The 22,708-nt window shown below is 40.9% G+C and overlaps 1 protein-coding gene across 1 annotated transcript in view; it reads left to right on the forward strand.

The window, feature by feature from the left end:
* Positions 1 to 22,708, forward strand: part of ATP8B4 (ATPase phospholipid transporting 8B4 (putative)) — a 397,315-nt gene that overhangs the window by 312,084 nt on the left and 62,523 nt on the right. The window contains exons 16-17 of the mRNA XM_044279613.1: positions 8,340 to 8,528; positions 11,411 to 11,526. Of these exons, the coding sequence (XP_044135548.1) occupies positions 8,340 to 8,528; positions 11,411 to 11,526 (305 nt within the window). The remainder of the gene's footprint in view (positions 1 to 8,339; positions 8,529 to 11,410; positions 11,527 to 22,708) is intronic.

A 22,708-nucleotide genomic window follows, 5' to 3' on the forward strand; every position in this document is an offset into this window, starting at 1 on the left:
GGTACTTTCACTGGACGCCCAAAAGGCATTCGACTGTATTGAATGGGAATACTTGTGGGCAGTATTAAAAAGGGTTGGTATAGGGGAGGGATTCATAAGATGGATTCAGTTAATATACTATAATCCTAGGGCTAGAGTGATGGTGGACGGGAGCTTGTCCCTGCCCCTTGCCCTGTATCGGGGCACTAGGCAGGGATGCCCTCTCTCTCCACTATTATTCGCTATTGCGATCGAGCCGCTCGCATGTATAATAAGAAACGATAGGGAGATTAAAGGCTTTCAATACGAGGGAGGAGAAGAAAAACTGTTAATGTATGCGGACGATATTTTATTATTTATGCACAACACTGGAGATCAGTTTAATAGAGTAATAGATATAATAGATACATTTGGATCCTTTTCTAGATTAAACATTAATTGGGGGAAATCACATATGTTGATGTTGGGTGATATACACCCACAGGGAGATCTAAGGGTGCATCTGTTAGAGAAACACGAGAATTTTAAATACTAAGGTATACAAATATCAGGAAATATAACAGAATATGAAAAATTTAATGTACACCCCTTATTGAAAGAATTTAGGATTAAAATACATATTTGGCGAAGATTACCAATGTCAATACAGGGTCGGGTAAATCTAATAAAAATGATTTTTCTCCCTAAAATACTTTGTTCTTCAAAATGCCCCATTGAGGTTACCACAGAGTATTTTTAAGTTTCTTGATAATTGAATGGGGATTTTCTTTGGAAAGGCACTGTCCCCAGAATAAAGAAAGAAGTGTTACAGCTCCCAGTGAGAGAGGGAGGACTGGCTGTCCCGAATTGTTTTTTTTATTATTTAATATCACAATATGGTCACATAAAAGGGAGTTTAAATGGTTTAGTAGGCAGACAGGTTATAAACAGATTGGGGTGGAAAGAGGAATGGAACTACTTAGAGGTATTGGAATCAGGTACACTGGGGAAAAAGAATACAGGGAATAGAATATTAAATTTATTGGAATATATATGGTTAGAGATTAAAAAAACACTAGATATTACAGGATTTTTGCAAATATAAACCTTAAGGAATTGCAAACAATTAAGTTTTATATAGATTGGGAAAAAAAAGGGATAAAATACCTTGGCCAGATATTCGAACAGGGTAAACTGAAAGAGTTTAATACGTTGGTTAGAGAATTCAGGATCTCCCAAAAAGATATCTATAAATACTTTCAGCTTAGGAATGCGTTGCGGACAGTTCTAGACGATAGATATAGAATAGAAAAATCAGATCTAATGTATAAATTCACTAAAGAGGGTGAAAGTGAAGGAATAACTGCAAAAAGATATAGGATACTGATGGAGGTTAAAAAGAAACGGATCATAATACTTGCCAAAAAAAAATGGGAAGACGAACTTCAATCTTTTACGGAAGAGAAATGGAAAGATGCCCTGAGAAGTTACTCTGGGGTCTCTGATAGGGGTTCACACAAGATTTTTACAGTATTTCATGGTTCACAGGTTGCACCGATCCCCATGGATATTGAAAAAAATGGGTCTGAGAGTCTCAGATAAATGTATAAAATGTGGGAGAGTACTGTTTTTGGAGATGCCCAAGATTGGTCAGATATTGGATAGAAATAGTAGAGACTGTCAATTCAATTCTGAAGGTTTCAATATCTGAAGACCCTGTGATTTGTATATTAGGGGCAACCGAACACTTGAATTTAAATAGAGACAAAAAAAATGGTTCTCTGTAAGGTGCTGTTCCAAGCTAGACTCCTTATACTTAAGAAATGGGTAGGGGCGGACTCTCCAACAGTGGGACAATGGAGAAAAGCGGTGGACAACCTGATTAAAGAAGAACGGGTGAGGGAGGGCCATAATAAAAAAAAACAAAAGTATTGATGAAGTTTGGAAGAATTGGATACTTTAGGGCTGGAGTGTTGAAAAATTTAATATATAATTTTTTATTTTATTTTTTATTTTCTCTTCACGTCCCTTCCCTCTCCCTCCCCCACGAGGGTGGTGGGTGGGTAAAAGGGGAACTAAAAATAATTTTGTATGTACAGAAAAAGCAGTCTGTTCTGGTGAAAATGGAAATGTAACTATTTTTGTGGATATTGAACCAAGACTGTTGAAACGATATGTGTAAGTTATTATTGTTGATTATAATAAAATTTATAAAAAAAAAAAAAAAAAAAAAAAAAGAATATAGCCAGTAAAGTGATCAGTAATACATTTTAACAAAATAAGGCTTTTCTCACACTGTTGTCAGATGCTCTTTTTTCAGCAGTCCCTTAAAATTTGATGGAAAGCAGCATGAAGCACTTATATTACTGTCAAAATGACACCACATTTGGACCCATGATGGATGGCTGTTAGTTTTTAAATTACAGTCAGTGCTACCAAACATACAGTACTACACACCTATTATATCCAGTTACATCTTCTCTGATTGTAGATATTCTTATTCCTCATCTTTCCCATTAGGCCCAGGCTGCAACGACAATGTTTTTCAGCCTTGTCTCAGACTTGCCACATAGACATCTTAGATTTCTCAATTTTCCATAATCCATCCCACCTTCTCAATGCATACTGTACTCCCCATCCTGGTGCCTCAACAGTGTCATCCTGCTGATACTCCAATACCGTGTCTGCAGTGCTCACTAATCTCCCCAAATACTGTACTGCAGAAACCGATAGTCCCCTTAAAAATACAAGTACCACCCCTTTCAATAATTATTGTCACACAGTGGCCTCATAAGTAAAACTGCCCACCAAATAGTGTCACAAACATAGTGTCCCCCTAATTTAATTTTGCCAAGCAGATAATAACACCTACCACAGTGCCCCCCCCCCAGTAGTAATAATTCCTATAGTGCCCCCTAGTAGTAGTAAAGCCCACCATAATGACTTAATACATAATAATGCCCTCCTATACTACCACCAGTAGTAATGAAGCCCATCAAAGTGTCACAGTAATAATAAACCCAACATAGTGCACGCCAATAGTAATAAGGCACCCACAGTTCACCCCAGTAGTATTAATTCTCAATTACAGTGCTGCCAGTAATATGAATACCCCTTTAGCACCCCCAGTAGTAATAATGCCAATCTTTGGTGCAACAGTAGTAGTAATGCCCCCTATTGGTCCTGCAGTAGTATTAAAGCCCACCGTAATGCCTACTGTCTGTAATAAAGCCACCACAGTGCTCCTCAATGAAATAATAAAGTCCTACTATAGTGCCCCCAGTAGTTCTAATAACCCCTATAGTGCCCCATTAGTAATAATGCCCACCCTATATTGCTCCCCAAAAAGTAGGGTGCAGCATTCTGACTCAGTGGTTAGCACTGGTACCTTTCAGTGCTGGGATCTTAGGTTTAAATCTGACAAAGGACAGCATCTGCATGGAGTTTGTATGTTCTCCCTGTGGGTTTCCTCCCACACTCCAAAGACATACTGATAGGGATCTTAGATTGTGAGCTGCATTGGAGACAGCAAACAGTCATAATGTCTGTAAAGCGCTGCAGAATATGTTAGCTCTATATACTGTAAGTGAGTAATATAACTAATAAAAAGAGTGGGGTAGAGCCAAATACCTCACTCTCGCTCTATGCTGTCATCTGTTATTTAGCTGTACAAAGTTGAATGTGAAGTGGCCCCGTGTCAGGGCCCCTGCAAATAAATATTGTTGGATGCTATGGCAGTCTTGTGTACCTCCTCACCCTGCAGTGTGTACACCCTAGGGTACACATACCACAGTTTGAAAAACACTGGTCTAGGCATTTCTGTTGCCTTGCTATTGGTCTAATTTAGTGGAATAGTTTAGTGTGTGTTCTTGGATCCCTAGTGGTCTAGGGTAGCAAAGAGTTTAACAATTAACCACTTAAGGACCCATAACTTACAAGTACGTAATTTCTTTGCGTGACTTAGAGACTCATGACGTACATGTACTTCATGGGGATCGGGCAGGTGTAGGAGCTGCGCCCGCCCGATCAGCAGCAGGGGTCCGGCAGTCACTGATAGCCGGGCCCCTGCTGCATGCGCCGACAGCGGTGAAATCACCAATGCCGGCACATTAACCCTTTATGTGGCGCGGTCAGCGCTGACCGCGGCACGTGCGATGTCGGGCGGGGATCGGAGCTGCCATCAGATCCCCGTGCTGCTGTGACAGGGACCCGATGGCATGGAAGGCAGCCCGATGCCTTCCTTAGGCATCGGGGCTGCCTTCTGGTAGAGAGCCTGTGAGATCCAGCCCCCTGCAATGCATTCCAATACAGAAATTGAAAAAATAAAGTTTTCCCCCCAAAAAATTTAAGTTTCAAGTAAAAAAAAAAACACGTAATTTTCCCAAAATAAAGTTCAATAATTAAAAAAAAAAGAAATAGGGAAAAAAAGAAAAGTAGACATATTAGGTATCGCTGCATCCATATCAACCGGCTATATAAACATATCACATGACCTAATTGACCTAAACCCTCAGATGAACACAGTAAAAAAAATAATAATATAATAACTGTGCTAAATAATTTTTTTGTCACCTTACATCACTAAAAGTACAATATCAAGCGATCAAAAAGACGGATGCCTGCAAAAATAGTACCAATCTAACAGTCATTTCATCCCACAAAAAATAAGCCAATCGCCCAAAAAAAAAAAAAAAAAAACTGTGGCTCAGAATATGGAGACACTAAAACATAATTTTTTTTTTTTTTTTTTTTTTTTTAATGCTGTACATAAAAAAAGTATACATATTATATACGTATTGCCACATCCGTAAGAACTTGCTCTCACCAGACGATTGCTCTGCTCAATTGCTGGGCCCTATGCGACATACTCTTAACATCTGGAAATGCTGTAAGCGGAAATTTCCGTTAGCCTCGGATAGGCCCTCCTTAACCTCTTTTTTATTCAACCCTGTGTTTCCGGTGGGATTGCAGGGCTCGTCTTTTAAACCGTGGTTTTCTAATAAGCTATTTAGATTTGCTGATATAGTTGATTATAGGTCTCTGGAGATCATATCTTTTGATTCGCTCAAAGAGAGATATCATCTGCCTGAGTCCTCTAGATGGCAGCATTTGCAAATAAAATGTCTGCTTAATTCTATGTTTCGAAACACAAAGGTATCTACTCCAACACAGTTTGAAAAAATATGTAAACTCTCGACCTCTACTAAGGGGCTTATATCAGATATTTATGTCCTCCTCTCTACTCCGGAATCACCCCAGATCTTACAACATGCATACATGTCCAAATGGGAGAGATACCTTGAAAAAGACATCTCACCAAGTGAATGGCAACTTATCTGGCGTAGGGCCGCATTGTCATCCACTTGTGTGACCTTTAGGGAAAATTCATATAAAATATTAATGTTTTGGTATCATACTCCTCAGATGCTTAGGCACTTGAACCCCACTGTTTCTGGCAATTGCTGGAGATGTGACTCTGGTATAGGGTCTCTGTCCAGCTATTTTTCCATTGTGGAAGGAAGTTCAACACCTTCTACTACAGATTTTTAATATTACCTTCTCACTGGATCCATATATGTTTTTATTGAACATGCCCCCAATGACACTGAAGAAGCCAGTGCTTTCTTTGGTGCTCCATCTTCTGTCGGCGGCAAGATGCCTTATCGCTAAGTTCTGGAAGAGGCGGGACATACCTACTAAATTGGAGCTGTTTAATAGTATTGCGGAGGTCAGGAGGATGGAGTACTTAACAGCGGTTATTAATACACAGTAGATAAATTTAATACTGTCTGGCAGCCTTGGGATATTTTCCTCGATATGAGCGACTAAGATCCTCTTCCCCTTTTCTGTTGTCTTTCCTCTTGTGTCTTGTCTTGTCTTTTATCTGTTCTACTATACTACTTGATATCATATCAGAATGTATGATTCTTTTTCCCGGTTTCCGGGTTTTCTTAGGATGAGGTGTTACTTGTCCGGATTTGATTTGGACTGCATTTTGATGCTGTATCTGTATTGTCAATCTTGTTGCTTTCTCATTTGGAATGTCTGATTGTCTTACGGTCATATGAGAAATTGTACATGTATGCTTTTAGTAATGTACCTTTTTTTCAATAAAAAGACAATTATACAAAAAAAGAACTTGCTCTCTAAAAAAGAAATCACATGACCAAACCCCTTAGGTGAACACTGTAAAAAAAAATTGGATAAAAACTGTGTACAAAAAACAATTTTTGGTCACCTTACATCACAAAAAGTGTAATAGCAGGCGTTTAAAAAGTCATATGCACCCCAAAATAGTGCCAATCAAACAGTCATCTCATCCTGCAAAAATGGTACCCTACCTAAGATAGTCGCCCAAAAACTGAAAAAACTATGGCTCTCAAACTATGGAGACACTAAAACATGATTTTTTTTGTTTCAAAAATGAAATCATTGTGTAAAACTTACATAAATAAACTTACATAAATAAACATATTAGGTATCGCTGTGTCCGTAATAACCCGCTCTATAAAAATATCACATGACCTCAAGTGAATACCGTAAAAAAACTGTGTAAAAAAAATGCCTTTTTTTGTCACCTTACATTACAAAAAGTGTACTAGCAAGCGATCAAAAAGTCATATGCACCCTATAATAGTGCCAATCAAACCGACATCTCATCCCGAAAAAAATGAGCCCCTACACAAGACAGTCGCCCAAAAAAATTAATAAAAATAGGCTTTCAGAATGTGGAGACACAAAAAAATATTTTTTTTTTTTCAAAAATACTTAATGTAAAACTGAAACAACCAGAAACAGTAGTCATATTTGGTATTGACGTGTCCATGACAACCTGCTCTATAAAAATACCACATGATCTAACCTGTCAGATGAATGTTGTAGATAACAAAAAATAGAAACAGTGCCAAAACAGCTATTTCTTGTTACCTTGCCTCACAAAAAGTGTAATATAAAGCAACCAAAAATGATATGTACCCTAAAATAGTACCAACAATACTGCCACCTTATCCCATAGTTTCCAAAATGAGGTCACTTTTTTTTTGGAGTTTCTACTCTAGGGGTGCATCAGGAGGACTTCAAATGGGACATGGTGTAAAAAAAACAGTCCAGCAAAATCTGCCTTCCAAAAACCGTATGGCAATCCTTTCCTTCTGCCGTGTGCCCGTACAGCAGTTTACAACATATGGGGTGTTTCTGTAAACTACAGAATCAGGGCCATAAATATTGAGTTTTGTTTGGCTGTTAACCCTTGCTTTTTAACTGGAAAATTTTTTATTGAAATGGAAAATCTGCCAAAAAAGTTAAATTTTGAAATGTTTTCTTTTTTTTCCATTAATTCTTGTGGAACACCTAAAGGGTTAACCAAAGTTTGTAAAATCAGTTTTAAATACCTTAAGGGGTCTAGTTTTTAAAATGTGGTCATTTTTGGGTGGTTTCTATTATGTAAGCCTCAGAAAGTGACTTCAGACCTGAACTGGTCCTGTAAAAGGGTTTTAGAAATTTTCAAAATTTTCTAGATTTGCTTCTAAGCCTTCTAACGTCCCCAAAAAAAAAAAAAATGGCATTCCCAAAATTATCCAAACATGAAGTAGACCTATGAGGAATGTAAAGTAATAACTATTTTTGGAGGTATTACTATCTATTATAAAAATAGAGATATTGCAATTTGGAAATGTGCTAATTTTTCCATTTTTTTTTTAATTTTGAATTTATTTATAAATAAAAATGATTGTTTTTTAACTCAATTTTACCACTGTCATAAAGTACAATATGTGACGAGAAAACAATCACAGAATGGCCTGGATAAGTAAAAGCGTTTTAAAGTTATCACCACATAAAGTGATAAATGTCAGATTTGCAAAAAATGGCAGGGTCCTGAAGGGGTTAAACCCATGGGGGACAGGGGTTCCAAAACAACGAATGGCTTAAAAGAATGTTTCCTCCATGTATAACACAGATTGACCATAGATTTAATTGAGAATGTGTGAGGCTTTATTTCCCTTGTAGTAATGCTTCAGGACAATCTCTGACCAATTATTCCTGACTTCCAGAATCAAAGAGAACTGCGGCGCTCACCACCTTTTAGTCTGAAGTCCTTTTATTGTTAGTTTTAGTTCAAAAGTTATTGTCCCAGCAGCAGGACAACTGATAGTCAGCTATTCATCTGAGGTTCAGTCCTGGAAAGTGGACTACCCCTTCCTGCAAACCTAGAATGATGAATCAGTTAAAGGGGTGATGAATAATCCACACATTAGGGACTGGGATCCCCACTAATCATGATGACATGGGTACCCAAGTCACACATGTGCATGGCTTCTTTATGGAACACTTTTAGGGTAATTTTCCTTTTTAATTATGTCTCACCTTTTTTAATTGTGCAGGGGAACTCATTTACCAAGTTCAATCACCAGATGAAGGAGCATTGGTCACTGCTGCAAGGAATTTTGGCTTCATATTTAAATCCCGAACACCCGAGACTATCACTGTGCAAGAAATGGGGAGAATCGTAACCTACCAGCTGTTAGCCATTTTAGACTTCAACAATGTCAGAAAAAGGATGTCTGTCATAGGTAATACATGTTTTCAGTAATGTGTTTTAATTATCCTGCAGTCACCACTGTCTCTTCTTGTCACATGCTATCACAAATAAAATGGAGATAAAAGTAAATGGGAGAAAAGACCTTGCAATCATGGAGGCGTCTTATAATTATTGAAACGCTTCCAGTGTTTGTCAGTCTCTACCTGGTTTCATGAAACATGTACAGCTTTTGTGCTTAAAACATTCCATTTAGTAGCAACAGATTTCTGGTTGGCTACAGCACCCATTTTTGCTTAATTAACAAAAGAAATGAAGCTGTATATTTTTTTTTTTGGGGGGGGGGGGGGTGGAAACTGGTGGTATAGCTATCTTTTAATTTATATATTTTATTGAAATGTTGTACAGTATGCAAAAGGTTCGTAAAGAAAACATCTTTCTCATATTGACAAGCTTACAATCATTGTCATATGCCATACATTTTTCTGACAATAAAACAGGATAAAACTACTAAAATTGGAAACCAAATCCCAGTAGCAGTACCTTATTTTCTAATTCTGAAAACTCTTCTCCTCTTCTCTTCCATCTCCTATGAGACGGTCTGTAACTCTAGTGTGTATAGATAGTAGTTATTTTTGTCGTTGGTCTCAAACGTCCATATCAGAGAGCTACCATCCTTCTGTCTGTGGTATGTTTATATGGTCACCATCTCGGCAACCCCAAAGCTCCTTTCTGCTCCTACCTGATATAGAGCCGTGTATCCATAAATGGAGACACAGTGGCTCTGATTTCCTCGCCTGAACAGCAAAATTCCAGGAACCTACACCATTTGTAAAAGAAAAAATCTAGATGCATGCTCTTTGTGACACTTAGCCTCCTAGTGCTCTAAATGCAACAGTTTTTTGAGACCCTCTATTACCTGGTCACAAGTGGGGACCGAAGGCCGCAGCCAATTACCGTAACTTGTATACACCTCTTGGTTATCATGATTATAGCATAAGCTAAAGATGGTAGATGTGCCACCGCTTTGGCTAAAGCCCTCGCCCCCATAGCTGTCTTTTGTTATAGATCAAACATGCCGACAAAATGGTACTTAATTATATGTTTCTAAAAAGCTAATGCATAGGTGGCAGCTAGTATGGCTTTACTTTTCAAAAAAAATAATAAGCACTGGAATGGAAAAATGCCACAATCTCTAGAAAGTTTAACAGAAACATAAATTGGAATCGTTTGCTACTTCTGTCACTTCCTAGTCACTAAATAATATATTGTCATCTGCACATTTGGGTGTAAGCTGCTATTGACGTCTGATAATAAAGGCGAAATGAGGTGAGTTTGCCTTTGGCACAACTTGTAGGGATTTCTCTGTATGTTATTTGTGGCTTTCCTCAGCACGACAGTTAAACATTTTGATTGTGGTTCATGGAGGAACAGTTAAACATAACTAATTCAGCTCTTCTACTTCTACACATTAACATGTCCTTTGACTCATCAGCTGTAAACCCTACAACATTTTGTGGGACCTCTCGGCTGTAGACAACTTAGTTGTCTGCCCTTCTGACAGAAAAGATTTTGCCATCATTTAAATAGGCAGGAACTACATTCTGTTCTGGGAGATAAAAATTCCAGACTGATCAAAATCAGATCTTTCTACAAAAAAAAAAAAGTTTTGCAAATGTGTATTCTTTGATTTCTGTCTCCATAAGATTTTGTCTAGAACTGTGAAACTCTTCTTTGGCTCGTTCCCACATTCCATCCATCTTCTCCCTTCTTGCATCTCTCACACTTCTGGCTGGATATTCCATTTCAGACCTGTGTCCTGACTCCAAACGTTTCGTTTATGTCAGCATTTTGATTTTATATTGCAAACAATTTCCACAATTAGTATCACTAAATTAATATGGTGTACAGTTTTACTTTAGTACATTTCTAACTATAGTTGGTCAAACATGAAAATACCAAGAAGTGAATGAGTCCTAATTTTCCCTTTTTTAAATGTATTATTCTTTCTGAGCCAGAAAACCCATTACATATAGGTGATATTTCTTACAGATTAGACATTGAACGTTTATATGGGCTATGTGTGGGGAAAAAAAACAGCTTCTAAAACACAAATTGGCTGTAAGCTGCGGTTGTCCTCTGGGATTTTCTAACCAAAACCATGAATAGACAAGAGATCTGTTATTCATCACAGTTCTCTATACACCCCTTTTGTGTCTGCTAATCCGCATGGAGATAAGTGAGACCAGTAAACATATGTTTGCCTAGGGAATGAGCAGGGAGAATAGGCTCTGTAGAAGAGAAAAAATCCAGTGATTTACAAACTGAAAGCCATGAAATACATCACTTACTATTCTTGTTAACAAATAAACGAAGACTGTGATATAGCTTTATGTGTATGTATATGGGATTACCAGTGGCAGAACAGTTCAATCTGTGTGTTCACTTCTCCATCCCATCATAGGGATAGCACATGATTTCAGTCTGTCATCTGATAGTTTATGCATATGCTTTAGTACATGGATCTCAGTAAAGTAATAGACCCGCAGTGCTTTTCATGAATATTGTCTAAGTCTTTTCATATTTTAGAAATACCGTGGTTATAAGGACATCTGCAGGCTTGTCTTACATATGCAGTAACTGTTGGCACCTTTACTTTGTCTTAAAGTAGCCGACAGCCGTCAGGGATTAATACCACAGGCATAGTAATTGCCTTCTACTGGACATTTACTGTAGCAAACTGCAACTACATTGTGATTGTCTGCAATATGTGAAGCTAAGGTGACACCCAGCATTATGCACAGTAATGCTGTTAACTTTTTATACTTATGCACATGTAACTGGTACACCATGTTTGGTTTACATAAACCAAATGCTTCTATATAGAGTACAGTTAACAACTTTGTTTTTCACCAGTGCGAAATCCAGAAGGACAAATTAAACTTTACTGCAAAGGTGCAGACACTATCCTATATGAGAGGCTTCATGTCAGTAGTGAAGAATTAATGTACATCACTTCAGAACATCTCAATGTGAGTATGGCTTCTATTATTGATTGATAATGGTTTATTTGTGCCCTGCATCTTACTGTGGAAAGTCATCATTCTGTTACAACATTGATGTCTGATTGTTTTTGTTCTCTTAAAGGGGTTGTGCACCTTTTAAGTGTTTGTGTTTGGGTTGGAGCAGTTGGCTAACCCTCCCTGAGAAGACCTGAAAAGAGAAGCATATTTAACAGGCTTTCAATTCAGCCTCTGCTGCTTCGCAGGGCTTCCTGGATGTAAACTTTCTGTTTGATGCCGCTATATGCCAATTTCTGGCTGCAGCGGTAACCTGCCCCCCTTGTATCAGAACATGATGCAAGGAGAGCAGCTCACCACTACGGCCAGCAATTGGCTGCTGCAGCGTTAGGAACCAGGTAAGTATGTTTGTCTGTCTTTGCAGGCCTGCTCTGGGAAGGGTTGGGATTGGGAAGGGGGGGGCGGGGCATGTCTGACATTTTAGTATGGCGGCCTCTCACCGCGAACTGCTGTACTGCACCGGAGCCCCGTCCCCATTATAGTCAATGGGGACGGAGCGGCGGCACGGCGAAATAGCGTAAGGCCGGATCCAACAGGGTGAACAGCCTGTTGGATCAGTCCTGCCGCAAGTGTGAAAGTACCTTTAGATACATTGCATTCTTTACATGGAGGGGGGGGGGGGGGTTAGTGTTTAAAGAGAACCTGCCACCATGAAATGCAGTGCACTCTATAAGCAGCAGGAGAAGCTGAGCAGATTGGTATATACCAGGGCTGGCTAACCTGAGGCTCCCCAGCTGTTGTAGCCTACAATTCCCACTATACCCTGCTGTAGGCTCATAGTTGTAGACAGTCTGGGCATGCTGGGAGTTGTAGTTTTGCAACAGCTGAAGAGCCTCAGGTTGGCCATCTCTGGTATATACTTTTGTCGAAAAGTTTCAGCAAAACTTTAGCCATTTTCTGTTTTGTTTGTTTATTTTTACTCTCTCCCATTTTTTGGGGTACATTCTTACTCCCTTCCAAGGAGCCATCGCTTTTTAATTTTTCTGTTCACATAGTTGAATCATGGCTTGTTTTTTGCAAGTCAAGTTGTATTTAATATTGCATATTATGTAGTGGTAAATTGGAAACCAATTCTAAATCCTGACATTGATTTGTGGGTTTTATTATCACACTGTTCACTATGTGGTAAAGCTGACCTTTTTACTTTACACTTATTTTACATATTTTTCTAGTTCAGGCATTTTCTTTTTTTTAAACTAAATTTTTTTTTTTGGGGGGGGGAATGTTACATCTTATCAGACAATAAAATATATTTGGTACAGTCCATTGTGTTCTGTCAGGTTATTGTATACATATATATTTTATACACACAAAGAGATCAACCCCTTCGACACCCTTACTCCAGCAATTGCTCACTCCTACTATATCCTTTAAATCACAATATGACTGAGTCATCCAGTCACTCCATATTGTATCAAACTTTTGTGGGCAACCTCTTTTGAGGAATATAGTTTTTTCAGACAACAGCATATTATGAACTTTTATCCGGAATTCCTCCAGTGATGGAGGCTCCTCCTGTATCCAGTGCTGGGCAACCAGTTTTCTGGCAACGTATAACAACATTCCAACTGCTACCTTTCTATAATAATCTGTCCCGATTTTAGAAACATAACCAAATATACAAATTTTGGGATATCTATCCACTCACCGAGAATACTCGATGTATGTTCTCCAATACGCCTTTCCAGTAGTCACCCAGATTCTGGCATTGCCACATCATGTGTAGCAAGTCAGCTGGCTCCAGTAAGCATCTCGGATATTTTGCATCAGTTCTAACTCCAATTTTATGTAAAAATATTGGCGTTTTGTATACTCTGTGAATTATAAAAAGCTGGGACAATTTTCCTTGTTCACTCAAGGACATCAGTGGGACTGCTTCTAAAATATCTTCCCATTGATCCTGTGATATCTCTCCCATATCTCTCTCCCATCTCTTCATTCGTTTCAACGGATGAGACTCTAAAAACTTGTCCAGTAGTAATGGGTATAGCGCAGATATCAAGCCTCTTTCACCCCCCAGTGAGCATTCATTTTTGAGCCGTCTCGAACTTAATAATATTGGTGCCTTTTTTAATTGTAGTGTCATACGCATGTCGCAGCTGAAGATACTCAAAGAATCTAGTATGAGAGATCTGGAATTTCTCCTGTATATCTGTGAAGGATCTAAATATATATTTTTTTTAAAGATCACCTATCCTAAGGATCCCCTTATTCCTCGATTCCTGTATTTCTGGGTGAGATTGAAACTCCGGTAACAGGGGGTTGCTCCATAACAGAGCTAATTCACTGATACCCAGGACACCTCTCGGCTGCTTAACCTTGGTCCACACTTTTTTAATAAGTCCTATTAAAGAAAAATTTAGGAATTACTTGTAAGTTGCGGACTGGCACTCTGTATGTGTGGTTACAAATGGATGCACAATATATGGTGATCACACTCAATTTAATGACAAAATCAATCTCAATAAAACACTATGAACTATTAAAAAATTCCATAAAACAATCAGTCACACATGTATATGCTGACACACATTGAATGTTGGAAAACGTGCGATATCTGTTGGATATGCAAATAATTGCTAAACATAAAAATGACTTCCCAATAGGACTGACTGAATTTTCTGTTGGTTCAAAAGTCTGCATAGGATATATTCATATTATTATAGCTTGCGGCTTGTGAGCCGAAACGTCCTTAAATGGAAGGAACAGTCTTGAATACAGTTGCAATTGTTTGCAATTGAATGTCCAGACCTTAGTTTCTGTCCACGATAGTAAAACAGATACCAATGTGCACTGTAATGCCCGCCTTATACAGGTCTTACCTGCTCCTAGGTGGGTTGAAATTTTCGTATCCCAAGATGCGGCATTACATGCCCGACATAGAAGCTGCTGCTGTATTTATTACTCCACGCTGTTCAGGCAGACGCCGGCATATCACGTGGTCTGTATCAGGAAACAGGCTTGTATCTCGCAGCAGGGTGTCATGGGAACTTGAAGATATGATCCGGAATTTTTCTCTTATTTGGAGCGCTCCAGTTATTCGTAAGATTTGAATAGATCATCTGTATAGAGGCTTCTTGTTAGTCCGGTGGGAGTTCTCAGCTGGTTATGGCAGACGCGTTTCGGGGACCTCTGGTTTTTTTTTTTTTTTCGCTATTGATGCGTTTTTTGGTTACAATGTGTGTTCTATTGCGATCTATCATCCCATAAAAATAAATATTACAACAATAGTACTATACTTTAAAAACGTAAAATATTGTATGAACAACATAAAATCTGAAAATTAAAATACCATAATGGAACATAGATATTACAGTGGATATATATTTGTTTGCAACATCTTGATAGATTCTTGATATGTTCTTTTTGTGCCATCACTGTTTTTACTTTGCATGATGATGTAGGGGTGTGTGTTTGTCTCCAAGGGAGAGTCTCAGTGCTGATGAACAGCCAAACATGAGACTCTTCATCAGATGACAAACACACAACCCCAGGACCACAAGAAGCCGAAAATTTCCAAATCGGCGTTTAAACCCATTGGGATGAGGCTGCCGAAATCAAAGATAAGTCTAGATTTTAAAGAAAAATTTAGTTCCAGACTATGGATCCCTGCTCTCTTCAGTATCCACATAAGATCTCTCTCTCCTATTTTATACTGTAAGATCTGACTAGTCATATCCACCATTGTATAGTCCTTTCACCCTTTAAAATGCTGACATTGCGTTGCTAAATAATATATCTAAGGGTTTGGTACCGCCAACCCCCCTACCCCCTCCGTTTTTGCGTATTGCAGTGTTTCCAATTTAATCCTAAGCTGACCTCCTCTCCATATTAGTTCTCTGAATATAGCGTTAATTCTATGAAATCTATCTAAGGGCAGCCAAACCGGTGCGTTATGAAGTATATACAACAGTTGCAGCATCATTACCATCTTGAGGAGATAACTCTACCCACCACTGAAAGTAATAGCTTACACCATGCTCTAACCTTCACTCTAAATTTCCCCAGCAATGGACATAGGTTCAAATTCTCAAGTCCATTAGCCTAGGAGATAAATGAATTCCTTAGTACTTAATGTTATTCACACAGGGAATATTATTAGCTATGACTGTATCAGACACTATCTGTCCTTCAATAGGCATCAGTGCTGATTGTTCCCAATTAATAGTATGGCCCAAAAGTCTGCCAAAACGGTCTATATGAGACATAGTGGCCGATAAAGAGGACACCGTATCTACCAAGAATAAGAGAGTGTCATCTGCATATAACGCTATTTTATTATGTACCTGTCCATATTGAAAGCCCTTAATATCCGGAGATTTACTGTACTGCTGCCGCTAGAGGTTCAAAGGCTATAGCAAATAGCAGGGGCGAGAGCGGACATCCCTGTCTAGTTCCCCTAGCCATTTGAATGTAGTCAGACACTCCCCCATTAGCCCTAATCCATGCCTTCAGGTTTGAATACAGGAACTGAACCCATTTGATGAATCTCTGTCCAAATGCCATATAACCCAATGTAGCCCAAGAATCCCCCATTCAACACTGTCAAATGTCTTAACAGCATCGAGAGATAGAATAGCTCTATCTCCACAATTGTCCGCCTAAACTTGTAAAGAGGTATATACTCTTCTTATATTGATAGCCGTAGATTTCTGGGGCATAAAACCCGTCTGATCTGGATGGATTATGTTAGGAATCACTCTGGATAGACGCTTCGCCAAGACCTCTGCTAAAAGCTTAAAGGGAACCTGTCACCTCTACTATGCTACCCTCACTGAGCGTTTCTAAATCTTCATTGTGTTACCCTAAACATATAAATTACACTTTTAATTTCATTTGCAGACGAATTCAAGTATTATTTATTTTTGTACTTCCCGCCTTTTATGCAAATTAACACGAGTCATGCCTTACTTGTGTGACCGGAAAGAGTCATATTTTCAAGCTCTGACTCATCTCAGGTTAATTTGCATATGTATCAAATTGTTTATTTTTTACACAATAAAAGCACACAGAGCTATGGGGACTGGATATTGCGGATGTGCTAGCGGCCATCTAGCAACCCATGTCCTCAGCTCTGTACCCAAAATCCAGGTGACAGGTTCCCTTTAACATCTGACGTTAAGAGGGATATCGGTCTATAGGAGTCTGGAGTTCGGAGATCTTTCCCCGGTTTTGGGATCACTACTATAAGGGCCTCCTGCATAGAAGCCGAGAGCGAACCCACCTTCAGCGAGTAGTTGAAGACCATAGATAGTTCTGGCAGCAAAATTCCCTGTAAGCCAGGCATGGGATCCAGCCGGTTCTCTCCGGTTCTGCCGAACCGTTTGTTAAAATTACAGGCGGTTCGCAGGACCGGTGAGAAGCAGGGATCCCGACCCGGTCCTGCAGCTGCGCCTGCACCAGTGGCGTAGCTATAGGGGTGGGGGCGGAGCGGAAGCCGAGAGGAGAGGCCCTGTGTGACGCGCACTGTGCAGGGCAGCTGGGCAGGCGAAGTGAGGAGGGGCCGGGGGAGCGGCTTCAGTTGAGGTGCGACGCAGGACTTAGTCACGTACCTCACTGTGACCTCCTGCGGCGGATCTCGCGAGATGACGCGATGACGCGGCGCGGGAAGGCACAGTGAGCGAGGCATTGGTGACCGCCTGTACCAGGATGCCACAAGCTGTGAAGGAGAGAGAGGTAAGTATTAATTATTTCTCCTAAGCAGGTGCCTACTCCACCTTCCCCTCATCCTGACCCAATGTTTAGATTCTTTTAGCCAAACAAGAGTTATGGATGGGGTTGATGACAATATTTAAGGTGGCCACACACAGGGAAACACATCTATTTTGCCCACAGAGTAAGAGCAGCTTTTTTAAGCGGTACTCCACTATGTAATGGCCCCCTCTTTATTATTAATATAATGGCCCCCTCTTTATTATTAATGTAATGGCCCCCTCTTTGTTATTAATGTAATGGCCCCCTCTTTATTATTAATATAATGGCCCCCTCTTTATTATTAATGTAATGGCTCCCTCTTTGTTATTAATGTAATGGCCCCCTCTTTGTTATTAAAGTGGGGGCCATTATATTAATAATAAAGAGGGGGCCATTATATTAATAAAAAAGAGGTGGTCATTATATTAATAATAAAGTGGGGGCCATTACATTAAAAATAAAGAGTGGGCCATTATAATAATAATAAAGAGGGGGCCATTATATTAATAATAAAGTGGGGGCCATTATATTAATAATAAAGTGGGGGCCATTATATTAATAATAAAGTGGGGGCCATTATATTAATAATAAAGTGGGGGCCATTATATTAATAATAAAGTGGGGGCCATTACATTAAAAATAAAGAGTGGGCCGTTATAATAATAATAAAGAGGGGGCCGTTACAGTAATAACAAAGAGGGGGCCGTTACAGTAATAACAAAGAGGGGGCCGTTACAGTAATAATAAAGAGGGGGCCATTATATTAATAATAAAGAGGGGGCCATTATATTATCAATAAAGAGGGGGCCATTATATTAATAAAAAGAGGGGGTCATTATATTAATAATAAAGTGGGGGCCATTACATTAAAAATAAAGAGTGGGCCATTATAATAATAATAAAGAGGGGGCCATTACAGTAATAACAAAGAGGGGGCCTAAGGCTTTTTAAAAGTTGAGTGGTATGTGTGTAGTGTATATATAGTGTATTTGTGTGTAGTGTATATATGGTGTATGTAAATATGTCGTGACTGTGTTGCATATATATGGTGTATGTAAATATGTGTCATGACTCGTGACGCGCTGCGTATCCACCGCTGAGTAGGGAACCTGTTGTTAAAAATTTGAATCCCACCCCTGCTGTAAGCTCTTACATACTTCAACTGGGATACCGTCCGAATCCGGGGCCTTATCATTGGCCATATCTTTTAGGGCTTCCTCTAATTCAGGGATCAGCAACCTTCGGCACTCCAGCTGTGTTGAAACTAAAACTCCCAGCATGCACACCTCCATGGCTGTTCTCAGAACTCCCAGAGAAGTGAATTGAGCATGCTGGGAGTCGTAGTTTCACCACAGCTGGAGTGCCAGAGGTTGCTGATCCCTGCTCTAATTCCTCCATAGTAATAGCTTCTTCTAATTGATCCCTATCATCTGCCGATAGTGTAGGCAGCTCCGCCTCCCTAAGGAACGTTAATAGCTCCTCCTCCGAAGTAGATGCCCTAGAGCAGTGATAGGCAAACTGCGGCTCTCCAGCTGTTGCAGAACTACAACTCCCAGCATGCAAAGACTGCCTACAGCTTTCAGCCTACAGCAGGGCATGGGGGGAGTTGTAGTTTTGCAACAGCTGGAGAGCCGCAGTTTGCCTATCACTGCCCTAGAGGTATATAGGGAGGAGTAGAAAATCCTTAAATATACCCAGGATATCCCGTTCCCACAAATGATTTCCCCTGATGGTCTAGCAGCTCCGTTATGCATGATGAACCCTGCTGGGCCCTAGAGATGATAGCAAGCATATAACCTTGCGCAAAAAAGCGTTGTTTATAAAAGGAACATTTTCTTTCTGCTGCCTGTAACAAATGACATCCCAATTGCTGATGTGCCTTCCTCAATTTCCTATTGGTATCCTGTGAAGGTGTTGCTCCAAAGGCCTCCTCCACCTCTGCCACATCTTTGTAAGCCTTGACATCGCTTGTTTCGATCTAGTTTTGTGGGCACTAATCACCTTAATCAACAGCCCCCTCAAATATGCCTTCATAGTATCCCATACAGTATGTGGGTATGCCGTTCCCACATTAAAAGTGAAGTATTATGTAATGGATGCAGCCATGCCCGTCAGGTCACCCAAGACGTGTAACCATACTACGTTACACTTCCATAACTTCGGCCCCGACATGACCCACACCAGGTTCAGTTCCACTTTCAGAATAGAGTAGTCTGACAACACCCTAGGCTGATATTCAGAGGAGTGGATGAGTGGAAACACTGCATCGTTCACTAATGCCAAATCTATTCAGGATAGGGTATGATATGTGGACGAACTGCAAGAGTATTTACGTTCTGTGGGATGTCTCACCCTCCATACATCTATCAGACCCACCTCTTTCATAATATTGCATAGTGCAGAACTACCCGGAGACCTCCCATCGCCCCCCATTCTACATCTATCTAGCCGATCATCCAGAGTACAGTTATAGTCTCCTTTAAGCAACCATGGAATTCCTGAATATTCTGCCACAATGTCTAGGATAATTCTAAAAGGGGTTGATGCAAATGGCGGAGGAATGTATAGCACCACCAACATTATTTGTATCCCTTCTATATTGCATAGAATATAGACAAACCTCCCTTCCACATCCAGAAACTCTTTAATACATTGAAACCTAACGCTTCTATGAACTAGTATACTAACTCCCCTGGAATGCGAGGAAAACACAGCATGAGACGCATACCCCACCCACGACTTCTGTAGCCAATGTATTGTGTTCTTAGTTAGATGCGTCTCTTGTAAGCAGCAACTAGCCGGCTGAAACCGGGACAAGTAGTTAAAAATACTATGTCGCTTAGTCGCATTGGGACCGTCAGTTTTTTCCTGGAATCCCCACTATTCTAATATTGTTACAGCGTGATCTATTTTCCAAGTCATCCGCTTTAGCAAATAGGGCAGCCGTATCTCCTGCCGTCGACCTAGCCGCCATCTTGTGTCACAAGGGTATCGAGAACCACGCCTGACTCCGTTATAACCGGGGTCAGGAAGTCGCAGCGGTTGGCTGCACGCTCTATTTAAGATAGGGCTGTTTTCCTTATGGTAGCTTTCTGGGTTTGCTTTGCAAACCCTTTTGGCTCACTCAGGGATCCGTAGCTCCTTCTCCTCAGCTGTTCCTTGTCCAGCACTCCCAAACCTCCTTATATTCCTCTCTCACACTTCTCTGGTTGCCAGAGATAGAGCTTCCTGCCTGGACATCTATTCTGACCCACTGGAGCTGTGTTGCTGCGTTCTCGGATGGTTGTTTCAGAACGCTACCCTCCGGATCCCTGTTGGACCTTTGTGGACTGCTGTGGTCGCCCACCTGGGTGTTTGTGTTTGTTTGTATTTGTCTGTCCTCTCCCTGGTGTTTCCCTCTTAGTGCAGTGGTGCGGACTAGCGATCCCACCGGCCCGTTCACTATCTAGGGCTCATTTCAGGGAAAGCCAGGGTTTAGGCACGTGATCGCCGCACGGGTGAGGAACCCGTCTAGGGACGTCAGGGCAGTCAGGTGCCAGCCGCAAGGTGAGTTAGGGGTCACCACCTTTCCCTCTCCCTTGGGCAGGGCTTTCCCTGTTTTCCTCCCTGTGTGTGACGCCGGTCATTACATTATCTCTGGCCATTATTTTGTGTAGGTAAAAAAAAAAAAAAACCTACTTAGAATCCAGTATGGATCAAATTGCTGCTCTGTCCAAACAATTTCGTGGCCTGTCTTTGGAGGTGGTAGGATTGAAGGCGTCGGTCCTCCAGCAACAGCAGCAATTACAACCGACCGCAAGCCCAGCGGTTGCTACTGGTAACCAGGTTGTTGCGGAACCCAAGGTCCCTCTCCCTGACAGATTTTCTGGGGGAAGGGACAAGTTTTTGACGTTCCGTGAGGCCTGTAAGTTATACTTTAAACTGCGCCCTTACTCCTCTGGTAATGAAGATCAGCGGGTGGGGGTTGTTATTTCCCTGCTGCAGGGGGACCCGCAGTCCTGGGCGTTCTCTTTACCTACTGATTCCCAGGCTCTTCGGTCAGTGGATGAGTTTTTCGGGGCCTTGGGTCTCATATATGACGACCCTGACCGAGTAGCACTGGCTGAATCAAGATTACGGAGACTCTTACAAGGAGAGCGGCCGGTAGAGGATTATTGCTCTGAATTCCGTAGGTGGGCTACGGATACCCAATGGAACGACCCGGCTCTCAGGAGTCAGTTCTGCTCTGGGTTATCCGAAAGGGTTAAGGATGCGCTTGCATTATATGAGACCCCCGTTTCCCTTGATGCAGTTATGTCCCTTTCTATCCGTATAGAGAGACGCCTTAGGGACAGGTTGAAAGAACCGGAGAAATTGGTAACCCCTCCCAAGCAGCAGTTAGTCTGTACGGACTTAGACGAGCCTATGCAGCTAGGAGGAACTACTCGTCAGGTCCGTCCTCCTGAGGCTCGCCGTAGGCGTGGGGTTTGTTTTTTTTGTGGGGAGAGGGGTCATTTCATTAATGTCTGTCCTTCTTTCCTCAGAAACAAAAGACCGTCGGAAAAACTACTAACCCCAGGCTGTGTGGAGGATGTCAGCCGGGGGGTATACGTCTCCTCCATACGTACATCGCAATTTGTGTTGCCAGCGGTTATTATTTTTGGTGATAAGACAGAGACTATTTCTTTCTTTCTAGACAGTGGAGCAGGGGTAAATTTGATAGATGCCAATTTTGCCCGCTCTTTGGGTTTGTCTCTCTGTACGTTACAGAGACCCATTCCCATATTCGCTATTGATTCTGCTCCCCTGTCTCAGAGAAACCTCACCCACATCGTTCATAATTTACACCTTCGGGTAGGGGACCACCATAACGAGATGCTTCCCACTCCGGTGGTGCTGGGCCTTCCCTGGTTGGTAGCGCACAATCCAGTGGTGGATTGGCAGGCCAGGGAGATATTGGAGTGGAGTGAGCAGTGCAGAGAAAATTGCTTAAATAGCAATTGCTTAGTCGCCTACATAACTACCCTACCTACATTTATTTCGGATTTTGAGGATGTTTTTTCTGAAAAAGGTTGTCAGAAGTTACCACCTCATCGTCCTTATGATTGCCCGGTTAACCTTATTCCCGGCGCAAAATTACCCAAGACCAGGTTATATAATCTTTCGGGTCCAGAGAGACAAGCCATGAAAGATTATATCTCCGAGAGCTTGGCTAAGGGACACATCAGACCCTCTTCTTCACCCGTGGCTGCAGGGTTTTTCTTCGTTAAAAAGAAAGATGGGGGCCTGCGTCCTTGCTTAGATTTTCGCAAATTAAATCGGATAACCATCCGAGACCCATACCGTCTTCCTCTCATTCCTGACCTGTTTAATCAGATTGCGGGTGCTAGGTTGTTCTCCAAACTTGATCTTAGGGGGGCCTACAATCTGATTCGTATTAAGGAGGGGGATGAGTGGAAGA

This window comes from Bufo gargarizans, chromosome 2 (assembly GCF_014858855.1).
Source record: "Bufo gargarizans isolate SCDJY-AF-19 chromosome 2, ASM1485885v1, whole genome shotgun sequence".
In the NCBI taxonomy this organism is placed as follows: domain Eukaryota; kingdom Metazoa; phylum Chordata; class Amphibia; order Anura; family Bufonidae; genus Bufo; species Bufo gargarizans.